General features: G+C 40.8%; 1 protein-coding gene across 1 annotated transcript in view; it reads left to right on the top strand.

Moving 5' to 3' along the window:
* Nucleotides 1–13,820: 13,820 nt before the first annotated feature.
* Nucleotides 13,821–22,788, top strand: part of CNTNAP5 (contactin associated protein family member 5) — a gene marked incomplete at its 5' end in the record, with an annotated part of 271,482 nt that continues 262,514 nt past the window's right edge. The window contains one exon of the mRNA XM_080346433.1: nt 13,821–13,896. Within this exon, the coding sequence (XP_080202559.1) occupies nt 13,821–13,896 (76 nt within the window). The remainder of the gene's footprint in view (nt 13,897–22,788) is intronic.

Raw genomic sequence — 22,788 nt, 5'->3', positions numbered from 1 at the left:
CAAGAAGCTCCAGCCAAGATCTGTGTCCTGTTGTGCTAAGCACAGCCAGATGTAGTACATTTTGTCAGCTTCTTCCAAAAGAGCTTTTAACTTACAAAGAGGGGTGAGGAGAAAATCAGAGGCAGAAAGCGAAGCTGATGTGCCCTAAGTAACAGAGCTGGCTATCAGGAGGGCTGTGGGCTACCAAAGGAACTGTGTTACAGCAGATCATGAGTCTCTTCCAGGGCTTGGTTACTCTCTAAGTTATCATTGCTGACAAAATATGACCAGGACATCAACAGCAACCCCAGCTTGCACCCTGGAAAAGCTAGACTTTTCCTCCAATATTAACATGAAAACATGAGATATAACCTGCAGTCTTTAAACAGTAGCAGAATTAAGTTGTGCATCATCCTTGAAAATAGGAAAAACTATAAAGTGCAAAAATGCATTTTAAATATTAAAAAGTAAAATATTTTTAAAAGATAGAAAAAATATGAGGGAAAAAGGGTTTTGGGTGGAGTTTCTTGTTTATTTGGTTTGTTTAGATTAGTTTTGGTTTATTTTACTTTTTATTTTCCAGATTGCAAGTAATTGTTTTATGCAAAGTCACATAAATCAAGTTTCAATGGCTAACAGGCTATTGTTATAATCCTTAATAAACCCTCAGAGGATCCCTGCTCAAGCTCCATTTAGTGTTTTTAGATTTGCATTACTGTTTCATCCTACCTACTATCACAGCACATATCATGCCTGCAATTTCAAGCCTTATTAAAATAATCATTTTTATCCAGAACGAAGAGCTGTTACTTACTTCAGGAAATGTATTATTAGCTCGCCCTAACTAAATCGCTCATTCCTCCCCAGTAGAGGTTAGATGCCTGTCAACATATCAATATTACCTCTAACATTCTGAGACTCTCTGTAATTATGGAGAATTTTGTTGTGGTTGTTTTTTAAGAAATAATAGATGGAAAATTCTGTATTGTCTTTTCTGTGTGGGATATGAAGTCCATAAAGGAATGAGAAAATATATACCACGATTTATCCAGCAGAATTACATTTTCTTTCTTTTTTTTTTTTTTTCCTTGTGAGACAGAAATATGTGTGAGGTCCTCATATTAATCAGCTTAATTCACCAAAATTACAATGGGTCTCAAATCTTTGAAAGAGGTGCTGTGAAAATCCTTTTGTTCCTGTAGTAAGAAACAAATGCATGCCAGTCTCAATTTATTGCAGACAGAGACACTATTCCAAAACAAGTGACAACCTGTTTCAGGAAAAACATTTAAGAAAAAGTTAAAAACCAAAGAGTTTCCAGTAGAAGATAATGCAGAAGATCCATGGTGGTGAGCAGGTATTTCTCATGCTGAGGGTTAAGGTAACAAAAGTCATAAAGAAGGATGTGGCAGTCCAGTCTGACCTCTACAGTGGCTGTATTTAACAGGGTTTTTTGATAAAATTAGTCTTAATGGTTTATTTTATTTTATTTCTATTTTACTCTTTTCTATTTTTCTATTTTATTATTATGCCTGACTTCATATTTTCACTCAGCGGTATTTGCATCAGGAAAGTATTGCTCTGTAGTATGGGTTTGTTCCTCATTGGGTGTAGTTTGTGCCTCCATTTGGCTTCCACACAAGTGTGACTCCTGTGACTTCCTGAAAAGGTGCCAGAGGAAGCTTACAATGGCATGACAGGAAGAGAGATGCTGTGTTGTTTAGTCACAGCCATTTAATCCACAGATGCAGTAGAATGTGTGCACCAAGGTAATGCATACCACAGCAGTATGAGACATCTGCATAGAGCACATGACCTGTGCAAGCCTCATACAATTTTGGAGAGAGAGTGACTGGCCGAAGAGGCAGCCCTACACTTTTTAAAACAGCAGTCTATGCCCATACTTAGGCAGCTGAGTCCCACCCAAGGAGCCTTTACAAAATGGGAAAAAAAAAAACCAACCACTTAATCAATGCAAAAGAGTGATAGCAAATACACACAGCAAGTAGCAAATACATTTCAACATATATACAGATGAAATATGAAAGCACTAGGCCAGATGAATCTAATCTGTGGTTGCTTCACTGTCATAAAACAGCCATAGATCAAGAAGACGAGGTTGTAGGGAAATCTTGCATAGAAAAATTTGAGCATTTTAGCCATTGGCTTTAGCCCTGCAGCTTTCTATCAGCAGTATTTCCTCCATGCAGCAAGATACATAGCCTGCCCTCCATTTTTTAAATCAAGGGCAGACAGTGACAATTGAAGATAGATTTGTAAAGATAGTAATAACAAAACAACATGTGAAACAATGAAAAAGAGTGAGTAGGAAAATTACCCATAGTAGGATAGAAGTGTTTCTCCCAAACTGGAGAACAGGAAGCAAAACTAAAGACAGCAGAGCTCGCACTGGGGCTCTCTAAGCCTGGAGGAGCACTAATGGAAAAGGCAGAAAGCAGAGATAGAAACTGAAGAAAGTACAATAGACTGTGGGAAGAAAGAAGCAGTTAAAGGGAACATCATTTTCAATCAGAAGGAAAAAAAATGCAAAACCAAACCACATCACTAATGACTTTGGGAACCATAGGAGGGCCAAAGAAATTGCAAGTAAGGTTGTAATTTGATGGCACATGACTTGATTGGCTCAGGAGCCAGAAGAAAAAGGGTGTTGAGAGAGTGGTGAGAAGAAAGTGCATGAGACAGAAAGCAGTGAAAAGGATTCACGCAGAAGAGAAGGAGAAGAAAGGGTGTAACACAAGAGAGAAGTTCAGCCATTTTCTGTCTAGACAAAGGGACAGCCATAACTTGCAGCAAGACACAACACCTCCCTGGGACGCAATTTCTGTGACTGTGTAACTTTGCAATTACAAACTCAGTCATGATTTCTTTACAAGTGGGAAAATGGCACAGAAGGGAGGCTCTTTACTGCTCTGGGCTTCCTGTGCACCTCAGAATAAAGCACCAGACTGACATCAGTGAAGTAACATTGAAAGTATATAATAAACATGACTATAACCTACCACTGAGATACCTGCCTACCTCACCACCCACACGAGGAATGTACATGCCGTTTGAAGTGAAATTTCCCTGATAATTGCAGCTTCTCTTCCAAAAGACAAAGAATATATCTGTTTGCTGATTAAAAGACTTTTTAAAAATCTCAACAAAGACTTTGTTTGTTTTAAATATTTCACAGTGGGGTCTCTAAGGACCAAAAAATACTCCCTCCCCCCTGAAAAAAGAACTAGCCCAGCATGGCATGGTGACAGAAATCACAGAGCAGCAAAGTGTCGTGTCAGGGAGATGGAAGATTTCAAAAGGAAAAACATAAAGGTGCCTCCAGGTTTATCCAAGTCTATTTTTTTCTTGGAGAATTGTAATTACTCAACAGTACAAGATTTCTTCTTGAATGTCTGCAGGGGGTTTTGAGGCTTTTTTTTCCTTCCCCTTCTTGACAGCACCTCCTGCTGACATCAGACCGACAGTCATTATACCTTCCTCGTAATGTCAATGAAAAACTTACTAAATGTATTTTCGCACTGTATAGCTCATCTGGACTTGAACAGAGAATAGAGAAGTCCACAGCCAGCAGAAAGCTCAAGGACTTCACAATGATTTTGCAATCTCCTGCTCCATTAAAATAACTGTTTATCTTCAGAAAAGTAAATAATAGACAAGAAAAGCAAATAGTTTAGTCATTCAGCAGACAAAAAGTCAGATAGTAAAGAGCTCGTGGCCAGATGCTGATCTTTCTTGCATTCAGGGTATTCTGGAATTGGGGGATGCCTATTGCCCAACATACTGGTGTGAGAAAATTCAGCACCATACTTGGGTGAGAAAGAAGCTCACTAAACAAGCCGTCAAAAAAACCATTAAAATCAAAGCAATGGCTTTTAATTTCTTTGGTGGGGTTTAGTTCAGGCTCTTTCAGACCCCTCTGATGTGCAGGGGATCCTTTGTTCAACACTTACTGAGGATGTTACATTATGCCCTCTCGCACTAACTCGTTTGATGTCAAAAAGGCAAAACTTCTCATTTTTAAGTGTCTTCTCGCCGCTATTTTATGGGTTATGCTTTATGATTTGACATCACACATACAGATTATGGCATTTCATAAAAGGGAGATCTCTAAGAAAAACAGAGCTAGGAATCACTTTTTGATTTAAAATGTTGGTGTCCCTACAGAATGAGATATATAGACAGATGTTTGTATACAGCACTATCTGCCTAATAGGATTATTCCCAGTAAATAGCCTATCATCTACACTTTAAGAAGAGCTTATGAAAACCAAAACAAACAACAACAACAAAACAAAACAAAAAACAAACAAGCAAACAAAAAAAAAAAACCAAAGGGAAAGAAAAATTTTTAAAAAAAGGAAAAACAGCTGTGAAGATTAGCACAGAATAAAAAAAAAATTCATTTGCTCCATGTCCTCTTCATTTGATATTATCTTCTTTTGTATCAGTGTGAGACAAGCTAGCACAAGATCCCCACAGATAAACACTCCTGATTTCTCCAGGTAGCTTAAAATGACATGAAACCTTTAGAATTTAGCTTCTGCATTTTATTTTAGCACCACATGACATCAAGCTGATGTAAATCATCATTAAAATTAGGTGGAGCTACCTACAGTTCCATCAGGGGATGCTCTAACTCAGAAAGTTCAAGAAGTAGTTTTCAAAATAGAGGTTCCCAAGGCCAACATGGTATATTCAGCAGGTTTCGGAATTCAGTCATTCTGAGAGGAGCTCCTTCGTAAATCTTAGGTACCAGCAGCATAAACTGGAGTTATGGTATATCACCTAACAAGCACAACATCACAGATTTAATCTTGACCTTTCATTTCTATCACTTCTGAGGTGATAGAAAAGAGAAGGGATTCACCTAAGTATAGCCAGGTATCTGATATTTCATTAAGTACCCTTTTTCCTCCTGACACTGATCAATAATTTAAATCTCAAGAAACACATTTTCTAATTCAGGACCAAAATGATTGTTAAATAGTCCATTCTTTAATTTAAAAAGATTGAAAATCTCCGAAGCTGAAACCAGTAAGTAGTAGTTTTGCTAAAATCACTGATGTGAATTGGTGTTTTTGTGAGATACCTCAATAAGCAACCATCTCAAGTGAATATGTGTCAGCAGATAACTGTATCCACTTAACAAAATGGATGTATCGGTAATGTTAATCCACAGAACGAAACCCCAGTAACATGTTTTTGTGATAAAGGAATTAACCCTCCATCTTCCTAAGCTCTTCATGACTTTTATATCCTCTTCTTATTGTGACTTTTACACACTGATGTGCTTACAGACTGCTATAATTATCTCTGTAGTGGTTAACCTGCGGTTATATTGTGAAAGCATCTACAAACTTTATAGTGGGATCAGGACTACAGCACATATACATATAGACAAGGAAGAAGTCAGCTGTTTCTCAAAGGCCTATGGTCTATATGAATGCAAAAGTAGATATAAAAAGAAGGAAAGTGTAGGATAGTGATTATAGTGGATTGTACTCACTGTTCAGCCTTTGTAAAGGAGAACCTGATGGACAGAACAAATCATGCTCATCCCTGATACAACTTCACTACTTTTGCAATGTTAAGGATATTTATACTGGGGAATAATTTCACTTGTACCACTTACACATTCATATATCCTTGTCTGACAGCCTTGCAAAGCTTTATTAATCAGTGCTTCATGCAAACAGTTAAAAGCAGCGAAGCTGGAATTATGCGATCATTGTCATAAAGTGAACAGTATATTCCATCTTGTTTATCCATCTGCTGTAATTGCACTATGGGAATTGAGTTGCTTATAATAAATGCAATGGCATATGTGATACTAACACATGTAGAAGGTACGTGTCAATACATACTGCTGATTTCCACATTTTCTTCTTCATATTAGGCAATGCTAAAGGTTTCTATGTGACACATCTGAGAGCATGTGGCCTTCCTATCACTGCAGAGATTCTCTGCTGCCTGGATCTGACTGCAATTATTATCTTAAAGCTTAAGATGGAGAAACAAAGTCAAGTAAGGTGTTTATGCCCTCCTTCACTCCCTATTTGGGTAAGATTTGAGTCATATGCTGTTGTTGCAGATTATTGTCATCCTCTTGAGTTGTTACGTTTATGAAACTGATTTGCATACTGAAAGAGAGGTAATAGAAAATGCAGGTTCCAATTAAGACAATTTGGGCTAACCTCCTGGCCCTGCCACACTCTTTCTCTGTGACTTAATCCTGTCTTTTGACCCTGGATACATCTCTGAGACCTATAGAAGTGAGTCTGAATCCAGCCTCAAGCTTAAACTCCGTGTTCAAACTGTGGATGACAGGTTAAAGCCTGGGGTTTTGGTGAGCTCCAGGGCATGGTTTGCTGCACTGCACCCTTCTTCCTTCAGCCTTGCACACAGCGAAGAAGGCTTCCCTTCATATGAGGTCAACAAAATCTCTGTGGCACTGTTTCATGCCTTCTACTTGAACCTCAATTGATTCAACATATGTCTAAGAAGTGAACAGAAAGTTGGACTGATTGAGATTTTCTCCTCTTCATGTGAGCCTAGGGGGACTTGTTTGCTCTAGTTTAAATCCTGGGCGTAAAAACTCTCACAGTGAGTTTGATTTTTTCCTTACCTTGGAATTCACAACTTCATCCAAGTATATATAATTATCCTTAGAACAAGCAAAAAAACACAGCCTCTGAGAGTCAGGAAAAAAAAAATGCGTCAAGTAGGATTTTTTATTTTGGCTCAGTTTTAGTAGTAGTTGCTTAAAATCACTAACAAAACTTTTTTTCCTAACTAATGCAAAACACATTGATTGCAAAAGAACCTCTGAATATCCACCCCTCTACAAAGCTACATGATGTTAATATTCTCATGTTGTCAGCAGATCTTTACCGAGTAGGAGGGATTCATTAACTCCAGTGTAATCTGCAATCCAGACTGGCAGAAAGCAGAGGCTTCCTATACCTCAAGCTGGCTCAAGTCAGGAGTAAGATGAGTGTGTCTGACTCAGGCCTACACATTATGGTGTAATCAGCTATCCCTTGTGGAGTTAAAATCACTTTACTTTGAAAAGACCGTGGTAGGTCTACATAGAATTGTTTCATTTTGATGCAAATGCATCCACTTCCTAGAGGAAATAAACATTTTCAGTCAGTAACTATGAAATAAATGGATCTCCTAGTGAGGGCTGAATTTACCTTGTTTGATTTCCTGTTTTACACATATTTCCATGTGTGTATATCATCTGCTTGCATATACTTATGCACATGCATATGTCTGTATATATACATGTACATATATATATATCTATGTATACAATATAACATATATATAGGGATTTTTGTAGTTTAGTCCAGACTAACTTCCAGCCCAGCAAGGACTTCATCCAAAAATTCAGTGATACTGTGTTTAAGAAACCTCAATTAATCTGATTTTCTGTTCCATGTCCTTCAATGTCTGCATCAAAAAATATGCCAACAGCAGCCTTAGAAAGGCAGGCTGGTGAAAAAAACATGGACCCAAGACTCCAGTGCCTATGCTGAGAAGTGAGCAACAGGAGTGATCAGGAGCTACTCATTCCTGACAGATCAAACCTAGAAATCCTGATGGCTTTCATTTCTTCCTCTTTTTCAGGGGAGTCTAAATTACAGTCTCACCTTCCATTATTCTCAGTTGGCTCCTTCTATATCATAATTGCAGCAAGGTTAAAAGTGACCTTATGATTGCATTAGGTTCCACACAACTTCCTTCTTTTCACTCCTGTCCAACCTGTATCCATAACAGAGATTAGTGAAGGACAGACAGAAAAGTGAAAAGAATGTCTGAATATAGGTTTTCATATCATGCCCAGCTGTTGCTAATAATAATTTTCTGAGTGCTAGCACTGGATGAACCATTTGTCACAAATGATTTATTTGATGAAATTAGCTCACTTTTTCACTCCTTGCAAACTTACTCTGCAAAATGATGGAGATATTCAAATTGCTTGTTATATATAGATGTAGGCAATTGTTTCTCTCCTCAACCATGAGACTATGGATTAGAGGTATGCTGAGGTGCAAATGTCCAATAGTGCCTCTCCTTATAACTGTCCTGTTTGTACAGACAGATCATGGCACTGATATTCAGCAGGTAAAGGCCCAAATCATTCTGAAAAATTGTCCCTTAAGGGATACCTTGGTTGTTCATGCAAAATCACTAATTGCTTCTGAAAATTTATCCAAATGTCTATTCATTACATGTCATTACTCACATCAGTGACATGGCAGATATTATAATTCCATGACTGAATTTCTACAAAATGAACACTTGATACTCAGTAATGAATGAAAAATAAAGCTCCCTTCTTTTAGTATGGAAATAGACATTCATACAGAAAACATTGTCTCTCTTATGACTTTGTGGTTTGAACTGGAATGTCTATAGAACAGAGATTTTTGCTAAAATGCCCCCTCACCTTCTGTAATATCTTTTTCTCTCTAGTTTGCCTTGAAGTTTCCAAGGACTGTAAGGCAGACTCTGGGCTTTGAACTCAGCTGGGACTCATAGTTCTTATTATGGTGTGTTCCCATTAGTTGCCAGCTGTTCTCCAAAGATTACATCCATCCTGTGACATCTTACTGTCCAGGGACCTTTTAGAGGTTTCTTCATTCTCATTTGTGTGGCTTTGAAACAGGGGAAAAAAAATGCATTATTTAGTTTGTGTATGAGTTCTCTCTTCAGGGCTAATTGTGGTTGATTAGATCAGCGGAATGTGTTTTGTATTTATACCAATACCTCACGAAGTCCATCCTTCCATTGGATACTGGTGGACAGCTGGTTCTGGGACAATAAATGTACCAGGATAACACTGCATTTTAACAAGAATACAATATGTCTCAGGGAGGACTATGGCTGGCCTAGTTGAGGTTGACCACTGTGTTTGGTGAGGAAGCGACACAGAGACCAGACCATGGATGGTGTGTCCTCTGTGACCTCTGTGACTCTGTCCTGAACTCCAGCATACGATGTCACTGATATTACACCAGGGAGAAGTGTGTCCCATATAAGGCCTGTTGAAGTCCATAGGTAATTTGTAGCCATAGCCATTTGTACTATGGCTTAGTCAGGTTATTGATCTTTTAAGTCCAGCAGCTATATCTGGCTGTGACTGAAACGAGCATCGTAGTCAGGCAAGACAATGTTATGAAAGCCATAATACCAGCAGACAGTGGTAAAATAATATAGGGAAAGGCAAGGGGGAGGAAGAGGCGATTTTAATTCTTTGCCTTCCAATAATCACTGCACAGCTTGACATCTGATTTCTTTTACCCTAATCTCAGCATGCATCTCAAAAATGCTACTGGCCATCAGATTATCCCAGCAGATCATTAAATTTTCTTATCCTCTGGACTTATGTATGCTGCGCAACTATCCGAGGATAATGAGCAGCCTGCTGTTGCACTCACCTGTTTGGGGTTCAATGTCTGTTATGAAAGCTCCCCACATATTCTCTTTAAAGAGTGAGTCCTGTCTTTTTCTAGGGAAGAACTGTAAAGAAAAAAAAAAAAAAAAGAAAAACAAGACCTGTAGGTTTTTTAGACATGACCTTCAGGTTTTTTGATCAGAAACATGATATTCTTCAGAGAAATTCCTAGTTATCAACAGGAAACAGCATGATGTAATCCAAAAGCCATGTACAATAAAGTTTGTGGTAGTATGTAGTCTTCAAAATTCATATACATAATGCTGTTCTCCTTCCCTGAATGCTATGTGACTGGGATCAGACATAAAGCTTCCAGCTGCTATTACCCAAACAGCTGGATTGATTGAATTCATAGGCTAAACTGTTATTGCTTTGAGTGGCAAACTCAACATGGGTTATAGCAATACTAATGCTGTTTAGTGATTCTAGGAAAGAAAACTAGTGTATCTGATCACAGATAAACTTACCTCCTCAGATAAACATTTAAATAGAAAAGCTTTCTCCTTCAAAAATGAATACCCTTATTTCCCCTGTGGCAGTCAGCTTTTCCTGCTCTTCCCTGTGTTTTCACATCCTTCTGTTGGTCTCCTATTCATATTGTCTCATCTAATTCCCACAAATGGTTCCTTCTGCTCAAATAACAAGGCTCCAGACTGGCAGAACAAACTTGGGTAGAACACCAGGGCTCAAAATTTAAATGCTGAATTTCAGTGATTTGTTGCTTGCACTGTAAACACAGTAAGATTGGAACAGCTACTGGTCCAATGCTGTTCATGCTCCTCTCCCCATCATGCAGGTCATGCTTGTGTCCTGAGCAGCATTAACATGGGCATCCACCTGCCATCAGGGAAAAGGACAATTGGATGCCCATGTCAGGCTTTCTCACCCAGAATTAATGTAGCCCTTTCTATACAGTCTCAGATGACCTAATCTTTATCAACATTGCTTGTGAAATTATAAAGATGCTCATACAATCACCATGACTGCAGACTCTAAGCATGTGTTAGACATGAGGACATTTCTCCTCCTGCCATCTGTATGAGATGAGGTAGTGTGTGTTTGCCTTGTTTAATGGACAGAGAATGAACAACAAGTGACTGGCAAAAGGCTATAAATGAAATGTGTCAAAGAAGAGGTAGAAATTGAAAGGGTAAATCTCAGGGTCTTCACTGTTAAGGTCAGGTTTTCTTTCAACAAGGAGGAGAAAATGTGCAACAGTGAAGGGGAGAGTTACAAAGGTGTTATCACTGAATTAGAAAGGAGTAACCACTGTATGCATAATGAAACCTTCACTCATTGCCAAGGCTTGCAATGCTTTCAAGTGGCAACCGTTGCAGCCATTTTGAACAGAGTCCAGACACACTAAAACTAAATGAACAACTGGGTTTTCCCAAAACCCACGGTACCCAGATCTGTGGCTGAGGATGAGCCACACTTTTTGTCTGAACAGCTTTAATAGTGATTAATAAATTTACTCTAATAAAAATCTTGCTGGCAAAAAGCCCTTAAACATGACATTATTTACATAATTTCCTGCAAAGAACAGCTGCGTAGCCCTCCACTCCAGTCATAACTTCTCAGTTATAGTGCTCCTGCACCCAAACATTCACAAATCTTAAGGAACCTGCCTGGCATTTGTGATGCAAAGTTGCTTACAGAAAAGGTGTGCCTGCGGGAAACCAGCACCTCACAAGTGTCACTTGAATACCAGTGGTGTAACCAGGGTCAAAATCCTGCAGTTAGATCCATATTGGTGACCACTGGAATGCATTGCAGGATTGGGTTCATATTTATTGATGGCTTTTAATTAGTCTACATAGCTCATTTCCACATCTGTTTCCCTATAAACAAGCCACTAATTAGTTCAGTGAGTCAGTTAAAAAGTGTGCCATTGTGCCAGATAGTTTAAAGAGACACTGTAAATATTTGAAACACAGTCCATTTAATTTTAATTATTTCGTAAAAGGAAAGCATGAAAAAAAACCCCAACAAACCATGTACTTAATCTCCTTCTTCTGAATTCCTCTTGTAAATTCAGAATACATGGTTGCAAAATTGTGATTGTGTCAAAGACTTTCTGATATATTCTACTGCTTAGCTTTACTCTAGTGACGGCTCTGGAAGCCCTGCTAACACTTCTAAAGCTTGATTACTCACCTGAAAAAGTCAAGTTAATAACATAATTTTCTCAATACTCCAACCTCCTGGCCTAATGCAGCAAAGCAATATGTTTCTTAGTTTCTTGGCCAGAGTCTTTTATACAATCTGTACAGCATATGGAGAAGATGTTTCTGACTGGGATCAGAAAACATGAAGGTGAACCCCTCTCTCCCCTTCCACTGAGGGAAATGATCAAAGCTCACTTCCTTCCAAAATGGCCCTGCTCAGAGAAGATAGAGTCTGTGCCTTTACACAAACATCTCCTGGATGATTAGCTGAACAGCTTCTTCAGGGGCCTTTGGAAGGGACAGCAGACAACTCATGTACATATGTCAGTCTTGGACTGACTCCCACCATTAGTTTCTGAAATCTCACTGGGCTCAGGCATAAGTGAAGCACAGAGCAACTGGGTCAAGTCTTTGTGTGAGCAAAAATGAAACATTGGTGTGTGGAGACGTATTTAAAGCCAAAAATTGAAGAGTTAGACAGTTCATTAGGCTTTTAAGTTCCTCCTAAGTCTTGGTTTTGTCTGGCTAAATCCTTTATTGACTCTGACTTACAGCCTCAGTGCTAGGCAGCTATCCTTCCTATTTAACCTTGTGCCACCTGTGTCACTTGTAACAACAGAAGGTGAAATACTTAAGTCATTTTTTAAACGTGGACTTTTGCTTTCCAAGCTGACGGCTTCTTTAAAGCTAAGATGTCCCCTGACAGCTCTTTTTGATATAGCACCCAATAGCTAAGCACAATGTCTTTCCTTCACCCTCTTTACTTTTTAATTGAGGCTTACAGCATTTTAAACCTCCACTTTCCATTGACAAGTCAGGATGGTTTTGGCGAACAGTCTGTTTCTTCTGATTATTCCTTGCTATTGTGAGGGATTATGGCTGAGGACCAGGGACTTCACCCCACAAGGACTTTAATGGTCCAAACATACTCTCTGTGCAGATTATAGCAGAATCACTAATGTAATTTTGATCTGACTTTGATGCAGCACTCTACTGATGTGGGGTGACGCCACAGCAAAGCAACAAGGTTAGACCTCAGCAGTGATTAAGCTGGAGTTCCTGGAAGGACGTTTGCCTCCCGTGTGTGCAGGCAGGCGGCTGGGCACGGCGCAGGGTGCCAGCTCAGGGCGCGCTCCCGCTGCCTGCACACAGCCCGCGAGGGGAAGGCAAGATGCTTTTTAAACTCTGCTTTCCCGTACCCCTCTTTGGAAGGTAACCTCGACCTGTTCAGCTGCTGAACAGTCGGGTAATCAATCAATTATGAAATTCGATTTTGTCAAGCATTACCTTCCCCAGCCGGGAGCGGTTTGCAGCCTTTGGGTGCGGGGCTGGTCCGGTCGGCAGCCCCAAGGGCCATCTTCCTCTTCGGGCAGGGGGCACTAACGAGAGCTCCCCGCGGCTCTCCTGGGACCCCCGGGACCACCTCCGCTCGCCTTCCGGGTGGTCTAGGCAGTGGGACTCTGTATCAGCCGCGAAAGGAGAGCGGATGAAGCACCAGCCCCGCCCGAGGCTCCATCCGCGTTCCCTAGGGGTGAGACTGAGCCCTGGGAACGGGGACATACATGCAGTTTTTATGTATGTATATTTAACATAAATATTTATAAGTATGTATTTGATGTATATATATCTATATATAAAACATAGATATTTATAAGCAAACAAGCATCTGAGCTGGGGGCCCTTTAAAATCTTCCAGCCACAGCAGTACCAAAGGAGGGGGAACGGAAAAAAGAAAAAAATCTTTTCTTTTCCCCTCCAGGCACCTGATTTACTCCATGACTCTGATGCTTATCAACAACGCGTGAAGATTGCAATAAGGATCCTCCCTGGAAGGCGAGGAGGAGTGACTTCCAGGGGGCTGGGAGGAGGTGGAGTGCAGCGCGGCTCTCGCCTATAAGGAGGTGCCCAGCGCCCGGCTGCTGCTTCCCAGCCGCAGCTCGGGAGGTGAATTTCCGAGGCAGCAGCTGGGGGAGCGGGCTGGGCTCGGGCGCTGCCGCCGGAGCTCGGAGCGGCTCCTCCAAGGGTCGCGGAGGAGGGTTCCTTGGCCGCCTCCCCCTTCACCCGAAGTACCTGGATGCTGATGGAGTAAATGAGCGGAGGAAGAGGGAGCGCACAGAGGCTGAGAGGCGCTCGGAGATTGGGACCAGGGGAGAGAGGCAGGCGGCTGGCTTCCCCCTTCGGGGCTGAACATGGATTCCCGGGCCTTCTGGGGCTTCACTCTGCTGCTTTTCAGTTTTTTGCACCTGGGATTAACTGCAACAAATTGTGAGTAGAGGGAGCGCAAGGAGTTGATTGGGGCGGGAAGGGGTAGGAAGAGATGGGGGGATGGGGGAGAGAGAAACTCCCCGAAAAGGGGGTTATTACAACATGACCTCTAAGAAAGTTAGCCCGGCTCCGGTGTGCTAATGGATCTTAGAAATGCGAAGTTGCGGCCAGATGGAGGGATTGCTCGCCACCGTCCTGCGGTGTGGACGTGGAAGTGAACGGGAACCGCTGGAGCCTGCAACGAGCCGCTCGCTGGTTTTCCCTCACGGTTTTCTGTCCTTCCGCTGGCCGCATTTTTTTGCGGCCAGTGTCGCTGCTGCTCGCCGTGCCGCCGCTGCCCGCCGCCGGCTGGGACGGGGCCGAAGCTGTGAGCCTCTGTCTGCCCGGCTGGAAGGGCTCGGTCCTTCCCGCATGAGTCCGGGTGCCAGGATTTTGTAGGGGCAGCCTCGCTCCAGCCTGGAGGAGCGGCGCTGGTGGCACCCGGGTTCGTCTCTCTGTCCAACGGGTGCCGTCGGTTTTCACGGGCGCGGCTGGGTCTTGGGACGTGCTCGCCGTCCTCGCACCCCGCAGCATCCCGTGTGGGAAATAGCTGTTCCCTCCTTCTTCTTCGGGAGATAGCCCCCAGTAAGTTTCCCACCTATCGCTCCTGGCCCGAAGGGCGGTGCCAGCGGGTCTGCCCCTTCAGGCAAGAGCCTCCCTCGCCGCTGGGTTTTGCAGTGCCGCGGCGGGCTCTACGGGAGCTTCGGCGAGCTCGTTGCAGCCGGGGACCTCTGGCTCTGGTAGGCCTGGGAGAACGGAGATGCTCCATGACCTGCTGCACGCCAGGACAGCCCGGATAGGTGAGGGGGAGGCGGATAGCACAGGGAGCGGAGCCCCGCCGTGCGCGGCCTCCCCGCGGACGCGGCCCGTCGGGCAGCGCTGGGCGGGCGGGGGCCCGGCAGGGGCGCGGCGGACGCTAGAGGGCGCTGTTGCCCCGCCGGCGGCGCGCGGCGGCTGCCCCGTCCCTGCCTGGCTGGGGCGCACGGCCAGCGCTGCCCCCACCCCCGCTAATTGCTGCCAAATGAGCCACCGCGCTGAAGGCGGGAACTTTCATCTTTTCTCCTTTTTTTTTTCCTCTTTTAATTTTCAGTCAATTAAATTACGGTTAATATGTTTTAATAATGTTCACGAATACTAAATGGCAGGCGATTTAAGGCTGAGGCTTGCCATTACTGATGCAGTCATAAAGTTAATTCCTAACACTTAAAAAGAAACTCTGCATTAATGAGTTTTACTATTTCACGGGTGACAGTTTAATTTCCCAGTGCCAATAAACATTTCCGTTGAATACACACTGCTTCCTAAATATTTAGGAGTCAATCTTTTTAAAGCATAATGATCAATGGTTTTATTATACTGTACAGATTTTACTTATTCATCGAGCAATGAATTAGCATGGAATCAGCTGTAAGTGCTTTCCAAGGAGCTGAGCGAAGGAGCCTGTGAATGTGTAATAGCTACAAGTTCCCTAGAAACCTTGTTAGCTGCACATGTGAAGATACCTGTGTGCATACACGGACCTCAATAATTGCATCTAGCATGAAAATTCATCACCTTCTTAAATCATCTTTGTATGCTGGAGCTCAGGGAAGCTGTGTTTCCTTCCTTGGTTTTGGGCTAAGAAAGCTTAAATATGGGCAAAAATACTAAATGTTATGTGCCTATAAGTCCTAAACTATATTTAAATAGTTACATGAAAGTGCTATTGCTTTTAAGGTTTACTGAGTTCCCAGGTACCCAGTAAACTTTCCAAAAGAAGTCACCAAATTCCCCAAGTTAGGACCTTCAGTGCAAGCCACTGTCAGGAGCTGAGGTTCTTTTATTTGAAAGCTAAGGTGCAAATGTAAAACCATTGCTCTGTGCCTTCCCCAATTTGAACAGTTTGGCCAAAGAAATTGCCTTCTGGTGCTTGTGCTGGTATATTTACAATGGCTTCAACAGGCTTGTTTCTGATGGGTTTTGCACACAAGAAGAGAACTTGGGACAGTATTTACTGTGCAAATTGAATATGCTTCTAGGAGGAAGAGTGCAACTTAATTAGTTTTCTTCTGAATATCTAGCAAGGCATTAATCTGATTTTTTCCCCCCTTGTTTCTAAATTAGGAACTCTTAAAATCAGTCTCCTTACATTTATTCGGTTTCCGTGAAGTAAAAATCCTAAGTCAAAATGGTCGCCACAACTAAGATATTTGATTCTAATTTCCTCTTTGGTAATAGTTTAATAGTTTTTAATTAAATGAAGAATTCATAAAGAAACTGCTTTGAAACTCAGCTACAGGCTAGGGGTCAGTAGACATCATTAGAAAGATCAAAATTTCCAAATACTATTATAAGAAATTCCTCCCACTTTGCTTTTTGCAGTAAGTTATTTTATTAGGTAACTGGAGTAGCAGTAGAATTTCTCCCTAGGACACTAATTACTAGAAAATGAATAAATAGCCATGTACATAACATTGGAAATGGATTGCATACAGATATCTGGGCAAACTGAAACTTCTACGTTCATCAGGTAAACAAGGAGACACAAAGCCTTGCCTGCTGTATAACAAATTAGTTGCCTTTTAGCAGCTTTATTCTGTGATATGGAAACCTTAGGAGCTTTGGGAGGTCTAGATTTCCAGTTGCTGAAAGCAATTTTCTTCAGTTTCTTTTTCCTTTTTAAAGTTGGAGAGAGGGATAAAGAGTGAAAACATGAGAAATGAACTTAAGTTTTTCCCAACCCCTTTGACATAGCAGCTCAGGGCCAGTCTGCAGCTGCAGAAAAGAATCACCGAAGTGTTCCTGGTTAGTCGCTTTACACCTGGTTTGGTGTCATGTATCTTAAACTTTTTTTCTATTATTTTACACATCATGAGACTTTCAAACCTTTCACTTAAACCTGGTCATAGCTGTCAGCTGAAGCTGCAGAATTTCAATGTGTTGTAGAATCAGTGGAAATATACGGTCAATGTATGGTCCACTGCTGTGCAGTAGATTTAGATGTGGCCTTACAGGAGACTGTCTTATTAAGCCTATTCAGTTAAAATGCAGGTATTGTGTATCTGTATTTCTATTTATTTTGAAATAGTAAAAAAATGATCTTTCAGCATTTGATTAAAACATACAATTGCTTGGACAAGGAGACGTTTTATTTTCTAGACAACAAAGGTGTTTACTGTGATTTTAGTCTTCCTTTACAGTGAGCTAAATTAATGATAACTATGCAGGAATCAAACAAGTGTAAGTGAAAACTTACAGGACAAAATTTGACTCTGAATACTTCAGGCAATCATGATCAGCAGAAGTATTTGGGAATTGTAACAACACGAATGAGACCTGTCAGTTCAACAGTGGTAAAAGCAAGAGGTCTGTTAAACAGTGACCTTTCTACCGGTGTGGTCAGAAATACTAAGTTTTGAAGAGATCTGCTGAAATAGGTAGAATATTGATCATCTGATTTCAGCCTGCAGCTCATTTTCTTGCAGGCTGAGTACAGTGCTTCAGACATATTTATGGCTTTTCCTCTGACTCCAATACTTAAATATTCTTGACAAAAGAACTAGTATTCAGGCATGCTTTCCTCCTTGTAGTTCCATGCAGGAAGAAAAACATCCAAATGTTAGCTTTTTCATCCCTTCAGATAGAAAAATGAAGACATGATTACATAATAACAAGATTTCTTGAGAGAAGGATTCCTGCCATGGCAAAGTCCAAGGGATCCACTGCTGATCACTGCTTGTCTTGCATGTCTTTCATCATCTAGCATTCAATCAGTTTGACTCCACCAGCACTTATTGACTCTGAACCAGTCCTAAAGACAAAGAACAGTCTTTCCATGGACTACAATGATTTTTGGATTCTACATCCACAAGGCAGATGGCATTGCCAGCCCACAGGAATCTCTTCAGGGTTATTATCACTGCAGTATCAAATATATTGTCTGCTTGGTCATTTTTTTTTTTTCTTTCTTTGCTCTTAATAGCATAAGAATGCAGCAGGATGTTTAATATAAATTAACAGCAAGAACAAATTGTTTTCATATGTGCTTGGTACCTTTGTATGAAGTATAGACTTCAAGTGGAAAATATGGTGATTCTGGGTAGAACAACACTCTTGTGAAGCTCTCCTGGCACATGGCAAGTCCAGGCTTCTGCCAGAGTGTCACTGAGTATAGAACTGGTGAATGTTTTTTAATCACTATAATCATACTTCTACAAATAGGAAAGTGAGGCAGTGTATCATCAGCAAGGCTGGAGATAGTTTCTCAATATGATATGCGTTTAAGTATCTAAAGGAAGTCCTTTGAGGTCAATTGAGTTGGTCCCATATGGTGTGATCATATTCATATTTTCCCTGCTATATATAATAATTTCTAAATCCTTGGATTACTCCTCGTCTCCTTTTCCCCTCCCTCCCCTTTCTCTGCTGCTATTTGAAGTAAGTGAAGTTTGGATAGCTGACTACTGAAATGGATAAGAATCCAAAGGCAGTGAGAGTGTGGGATGGCATTTATTTATTTTTAGTCCTAAAAATGCATTTTCTATAGATGTGACAGGTTTTATATATCACTTAGTGAACTTGAATTACTCTTACCCTATCTGCTCCCAGAGAAATGATAATGGGAGAAACACAGAACTGCAGGTATATCTGCTAGCATGACACATGAGAAGATCCCTACACGTGTCTGCTTTCCCTTCACCTTCCAGACTCTAGCGTCCTACCAAGTATTCAAGGGTGTGAGTTGTCTATACAGGGCACCAGGTAACCTGCACTGCCTTTTTATCCCTTTATTTATTTTTAATAAAGGACTCTGCTGTGTTCTTCTACCCTCAGGATTAGGGGAATGATATTCTGGTCCTGTAGCAGTCACTTTTTCAGACTTCAGCTGTCTTGCTGACACAAGGGCCTCTTTGCATCCTGTTCATAGGATGTAGTTCTCACTGGACACATCTCTTCTGCATCTATGCAGAAAGGAAGGATGTGGAAGAGAAAACAAAAGGGAGATCTACATGAACATTTTATTTCCGCTATTGGTAAAGTGTCTTTAAGAGACATGGACTGTTTTTTTTTCAGTCTTAACTAAACTCCCTCTATTCAAATCAAGAAAGAGGGGAAGAGAACAGTATAGGCCTCATGTAATAAAGGTTTAAAATTGCAGGCAATTCTTGGAGGCTTTGAATGCATCACTTGGCAAAGTGGAAAGCATCAGCAGACCTATTAGCACGTCCCTGTGGAGTCAGAGGAAAACACAAATTTTTTTTTGTACACAGTGCTGGACTGATATAATTGATAATTAATTTCTTTGTATTAATCTTGTCTCTGAGTTTTCTAATTGCCTTGTGTAGATTCTTGTGGGCTGATAATGCCATCTGTTCACTGGATCAGTGCAACTGATGATGTTTTAAATGATGAAAACGATGCAATATAGAATCTAAAGGAAAAAAAGAGATGCCAAAACATTGATTTATTTATTTTTCATTATCTTCTCTGTTAAGCAGTTAAAAAAATTTGGATGTTCGTTGTATGATGATGTAGCTGCTCTTCGAAATAGATACACAGAAAAGATTAGATTTTAGAAGGTATTAAAAAAATAAAGTAACTTGGTTAAAACAAGAGCATTAAGCCATTTGTAAATATCATGAAGGATCTTACCTGTTCTGTATTCTAAGAGAGGAAACCCCATCCTCCTGGCTATGTTTTGCCTCTACATAATACTAGCTGTTTTTCTACATTCTTACAAATATTTGCTGGAACTTTGATAACTTCGTCCATTTCCTACCGGAGTTTGTGCTCTAGACAATATCAACAAAGGTTCTGTATGAAGCAGTGGAAGTTGTATGAACCTACCTATTTACAATACTAAATGAATATTAGCATACTGGTTGGTTCAACTATTATCGTGTTCTGTAACCTGTGAATTAAAAGTCTGCAGATTTGATTTTTTTTTTTTTTCCTTGAATGTACAGTTGTAGCATATTAACTGAAAATAAGATACAGAGCTCAGAGAGACAAAGTGTTCACCTAGGTAATGGTAGCTTTTATTTTATCCAGTGTTCCTCTACCATAATGGAGACCTCACCAGGGTTCAACTTCTCAGTCTCTAGTGCAGCCCCGGAGGGCTCAACTTGCATAGGCACTGAACAACTCCAAATATCAGAATTGTCCTACAGACAGGGCAACAGGATGTGATGAATTGGTGGACATCTGTGATAAAAAAGTTTTTCTTCCATGACAGAGGTTGTCTGTGGAAATAATTTTGGGAGGGACATGCTTGTTCTACTTTTAGTGTGTGTATATATGTATATGTACTCGCACATGCATATGTATGGAGACTGTTCCCTGGTTAAGAAGGTTTTAGTATTAGAAAGAAACGTAAAGAAATTATTCGCATGGCAAAAGTGTACCTTGGTCTCCTTCTGTATCAGTGACAGCATAGCAGTGTAACATTTGTCCTCATCCTATGCAGGTACCAAATCGGAGAGAGGAGTCAGGCTTGAACTCCGATCCCTGTGTGATGTTGCAGGTAGAAGGAGGTTTCTAGTGAATGAGGGTGCAGATGGGTTTTTAAGTAAATATAGTAGATTTTTCTCTGTTTGAGTCTAGTTGAAACTGGCTTTGGATAACAGCAGCTCAATAATTTCTGCTTTGTCACGAATGGTTATTACATAAGTGACTAAATTTAAAGTAACATTCATCGACGTCACCATGATTTGAAATGTGGAGGTTATTTCAGCTCCACGATTGTGTTGATGTGCTTGTATTGGGCAAGGGAAGTTCAGGTTCCTGACCATAGAGGCTGGTTTATCAATGAGCTGGATGTAGGTGATCAAGGTTTGCTGGTCAGAGTCTCTATGACTCCCTCCTGTCATAGTCAACATCAGACATGTTACACCAGTGATTAGTTTATAATATGCCAGTACTGTTTCCAAGCTGGACAACATGACTCTGAATGTGAAGTTAAGGGTTATTCTTAATGACCATCACTGCTATGTGGATTCATAAGAGCAACAAGGAAATGCTAACTTTGTAATTGCTCATTCATGCCATTCTAGATTACAAAATGTTTTCAGTGTCTGGTGTTAATGCACTCTTTTCCAAACTGGGATCTCTCTGATCTTTATAGGATAAAAGAGCATAGGGTTACAGTAGGACATTCTGCACTCCTCTCTTTCTGGTACCCAGAAATACTCAAAAGATGTTCAGCAACACCTGCAGCAGTGGAAACTGCAAAGAATAACTATGGTATCATTCTAGGGAACCCTTTTCTTTTGACACTGGTAATTACAGTTTAGCACAGAGCTCCAATGTATGAAACAGAATAGTATTCAATACTAACCCTTGTGGCACAGTAGGAATTGGACTGGAAAGGAAATAAATGCTTTTTCATTCCCTGTTTTATTGTGTGTATTGAGAAGGATTGAGTATTGGCCCTTAGGAATTCTGGAGCATAAATTTTTCTTCTAAAACTGTTCAGTGCACTGTGTTGCCAATATAGCAGTAAATAATAATAATAATTTTCAAATAGGTAGAATCCTCTCTTTGTTCCCAGCTGGGCAATAAGGAGTTGATAAATGCTGTACTGCCTGGATAAGAATTGGCAAGTTCCTTTTACTTCTGCTCTAAATGGTGAGGCATTGTTCCTCAATGACAATGGGTTTTCACTGATGACAGCTTCTCAGCAGTCCAGGAACATAAACAAATACCTTGTGATCTATGTCACTAGTGACATAGTTGCAGTCGTTCCCGTATTAGTTCAGTGATGCCTCTATATGTTTGGGCCTAAATTGCCTCCACTTCTGATGTAGATGCTATGAGCCATTTCTCTCTGTCCTCTTTCTAGGTTATAAAAACAACCTACTGAGCATTAATAAGGCCATTTTCTTCCTTGTCTCCATACAAATTTATCACTGGAGCAGGAGGGGAAATTACATGTTTTGTTTTGTTTTGTTTTTTACTGGACAATATCTGGTGTGCCTATAAAATTATGCATAAGGAGCAGGAGATGGAGTCTGTTCTCTGTAGTGGAAGAGTGGAGGTCACAAAGGATCTTCTCCTAGTTTGCCATTACTAGTGGCAGCTTCCTACTGCGTTAAATGAGGAGGTCTGAATTAATGGTCCAAGTGAGTCATCAGTGAACTGTTAGGAGTAATATATTCATTTTTAGTAATGAGGAATGATTTATGAATAGGACAAAAGGGACTAAAAATGCTATGAAAATGCACACACACTGAAGATTTTTTCCCCCGATTAATAATTTATCCTCCTCTAGTATCCATGAAAACAAAAACACTGTGCACGTAAGAACCCATTAAAAAGTTAATCCCACAAATGGCTGAACATGGAGAAAAATCAGCTTTTGTTTTAAAAGGTAGATTTACTCAAATCTTCTCTAATTTGATTTGCCAGTGGGGTATAATTTAAGTCAAACAAGTGAACAGCATTACTTGCTATATGAAAGTCTAAATATTTAATAGATTATGAGAAATGCCTGCCCCACAGGAGAATGAGCTAGGGAGCACTCATTATCCACAATACAGCTGGCAAGTCAAACCCAACAGAAATAGCAAGCAAAGTGGAGAGGGAGCTTCTGTTCACAGGATGTGGTCCTCTAAAGCTGGCCTTGGGAGCATGCATAGTGCACTTGCTATTCTAAATAATTCTAGGAAAACTACCTCTATGAGTAATGATAGTGGCTTTTAAGTAGCTGTAAAGGTTCATGGTCTTCCCATGGTCTATACCTGTCTGTGAAGACTCCCACAGTGAACCTCTCCTATCAGAGCACATGCTCTGGAGCATGCAGGATGCTGCATACTTGGACAATCCTGGTGGACATCTGCCCATCTGTTCCTGGACAGTCACGTCAGCAGGACGGGA

This window comes from Nesoenas mayeri, assembly GCF_963082525.1.
Source record: "Nesoenas mayeri genome assembly, chromosome: 6".
In the NCBI taxonomy this organism is placed as follows: Eukaryota; Metazoa; Chordata; class Aves; order Columbiformes; family Columbidae; genus Nesoenas; species Nesoenas mayeri.
This window is presented reverse-complemented; position numbering and strand designations above follow the sequence as displayed.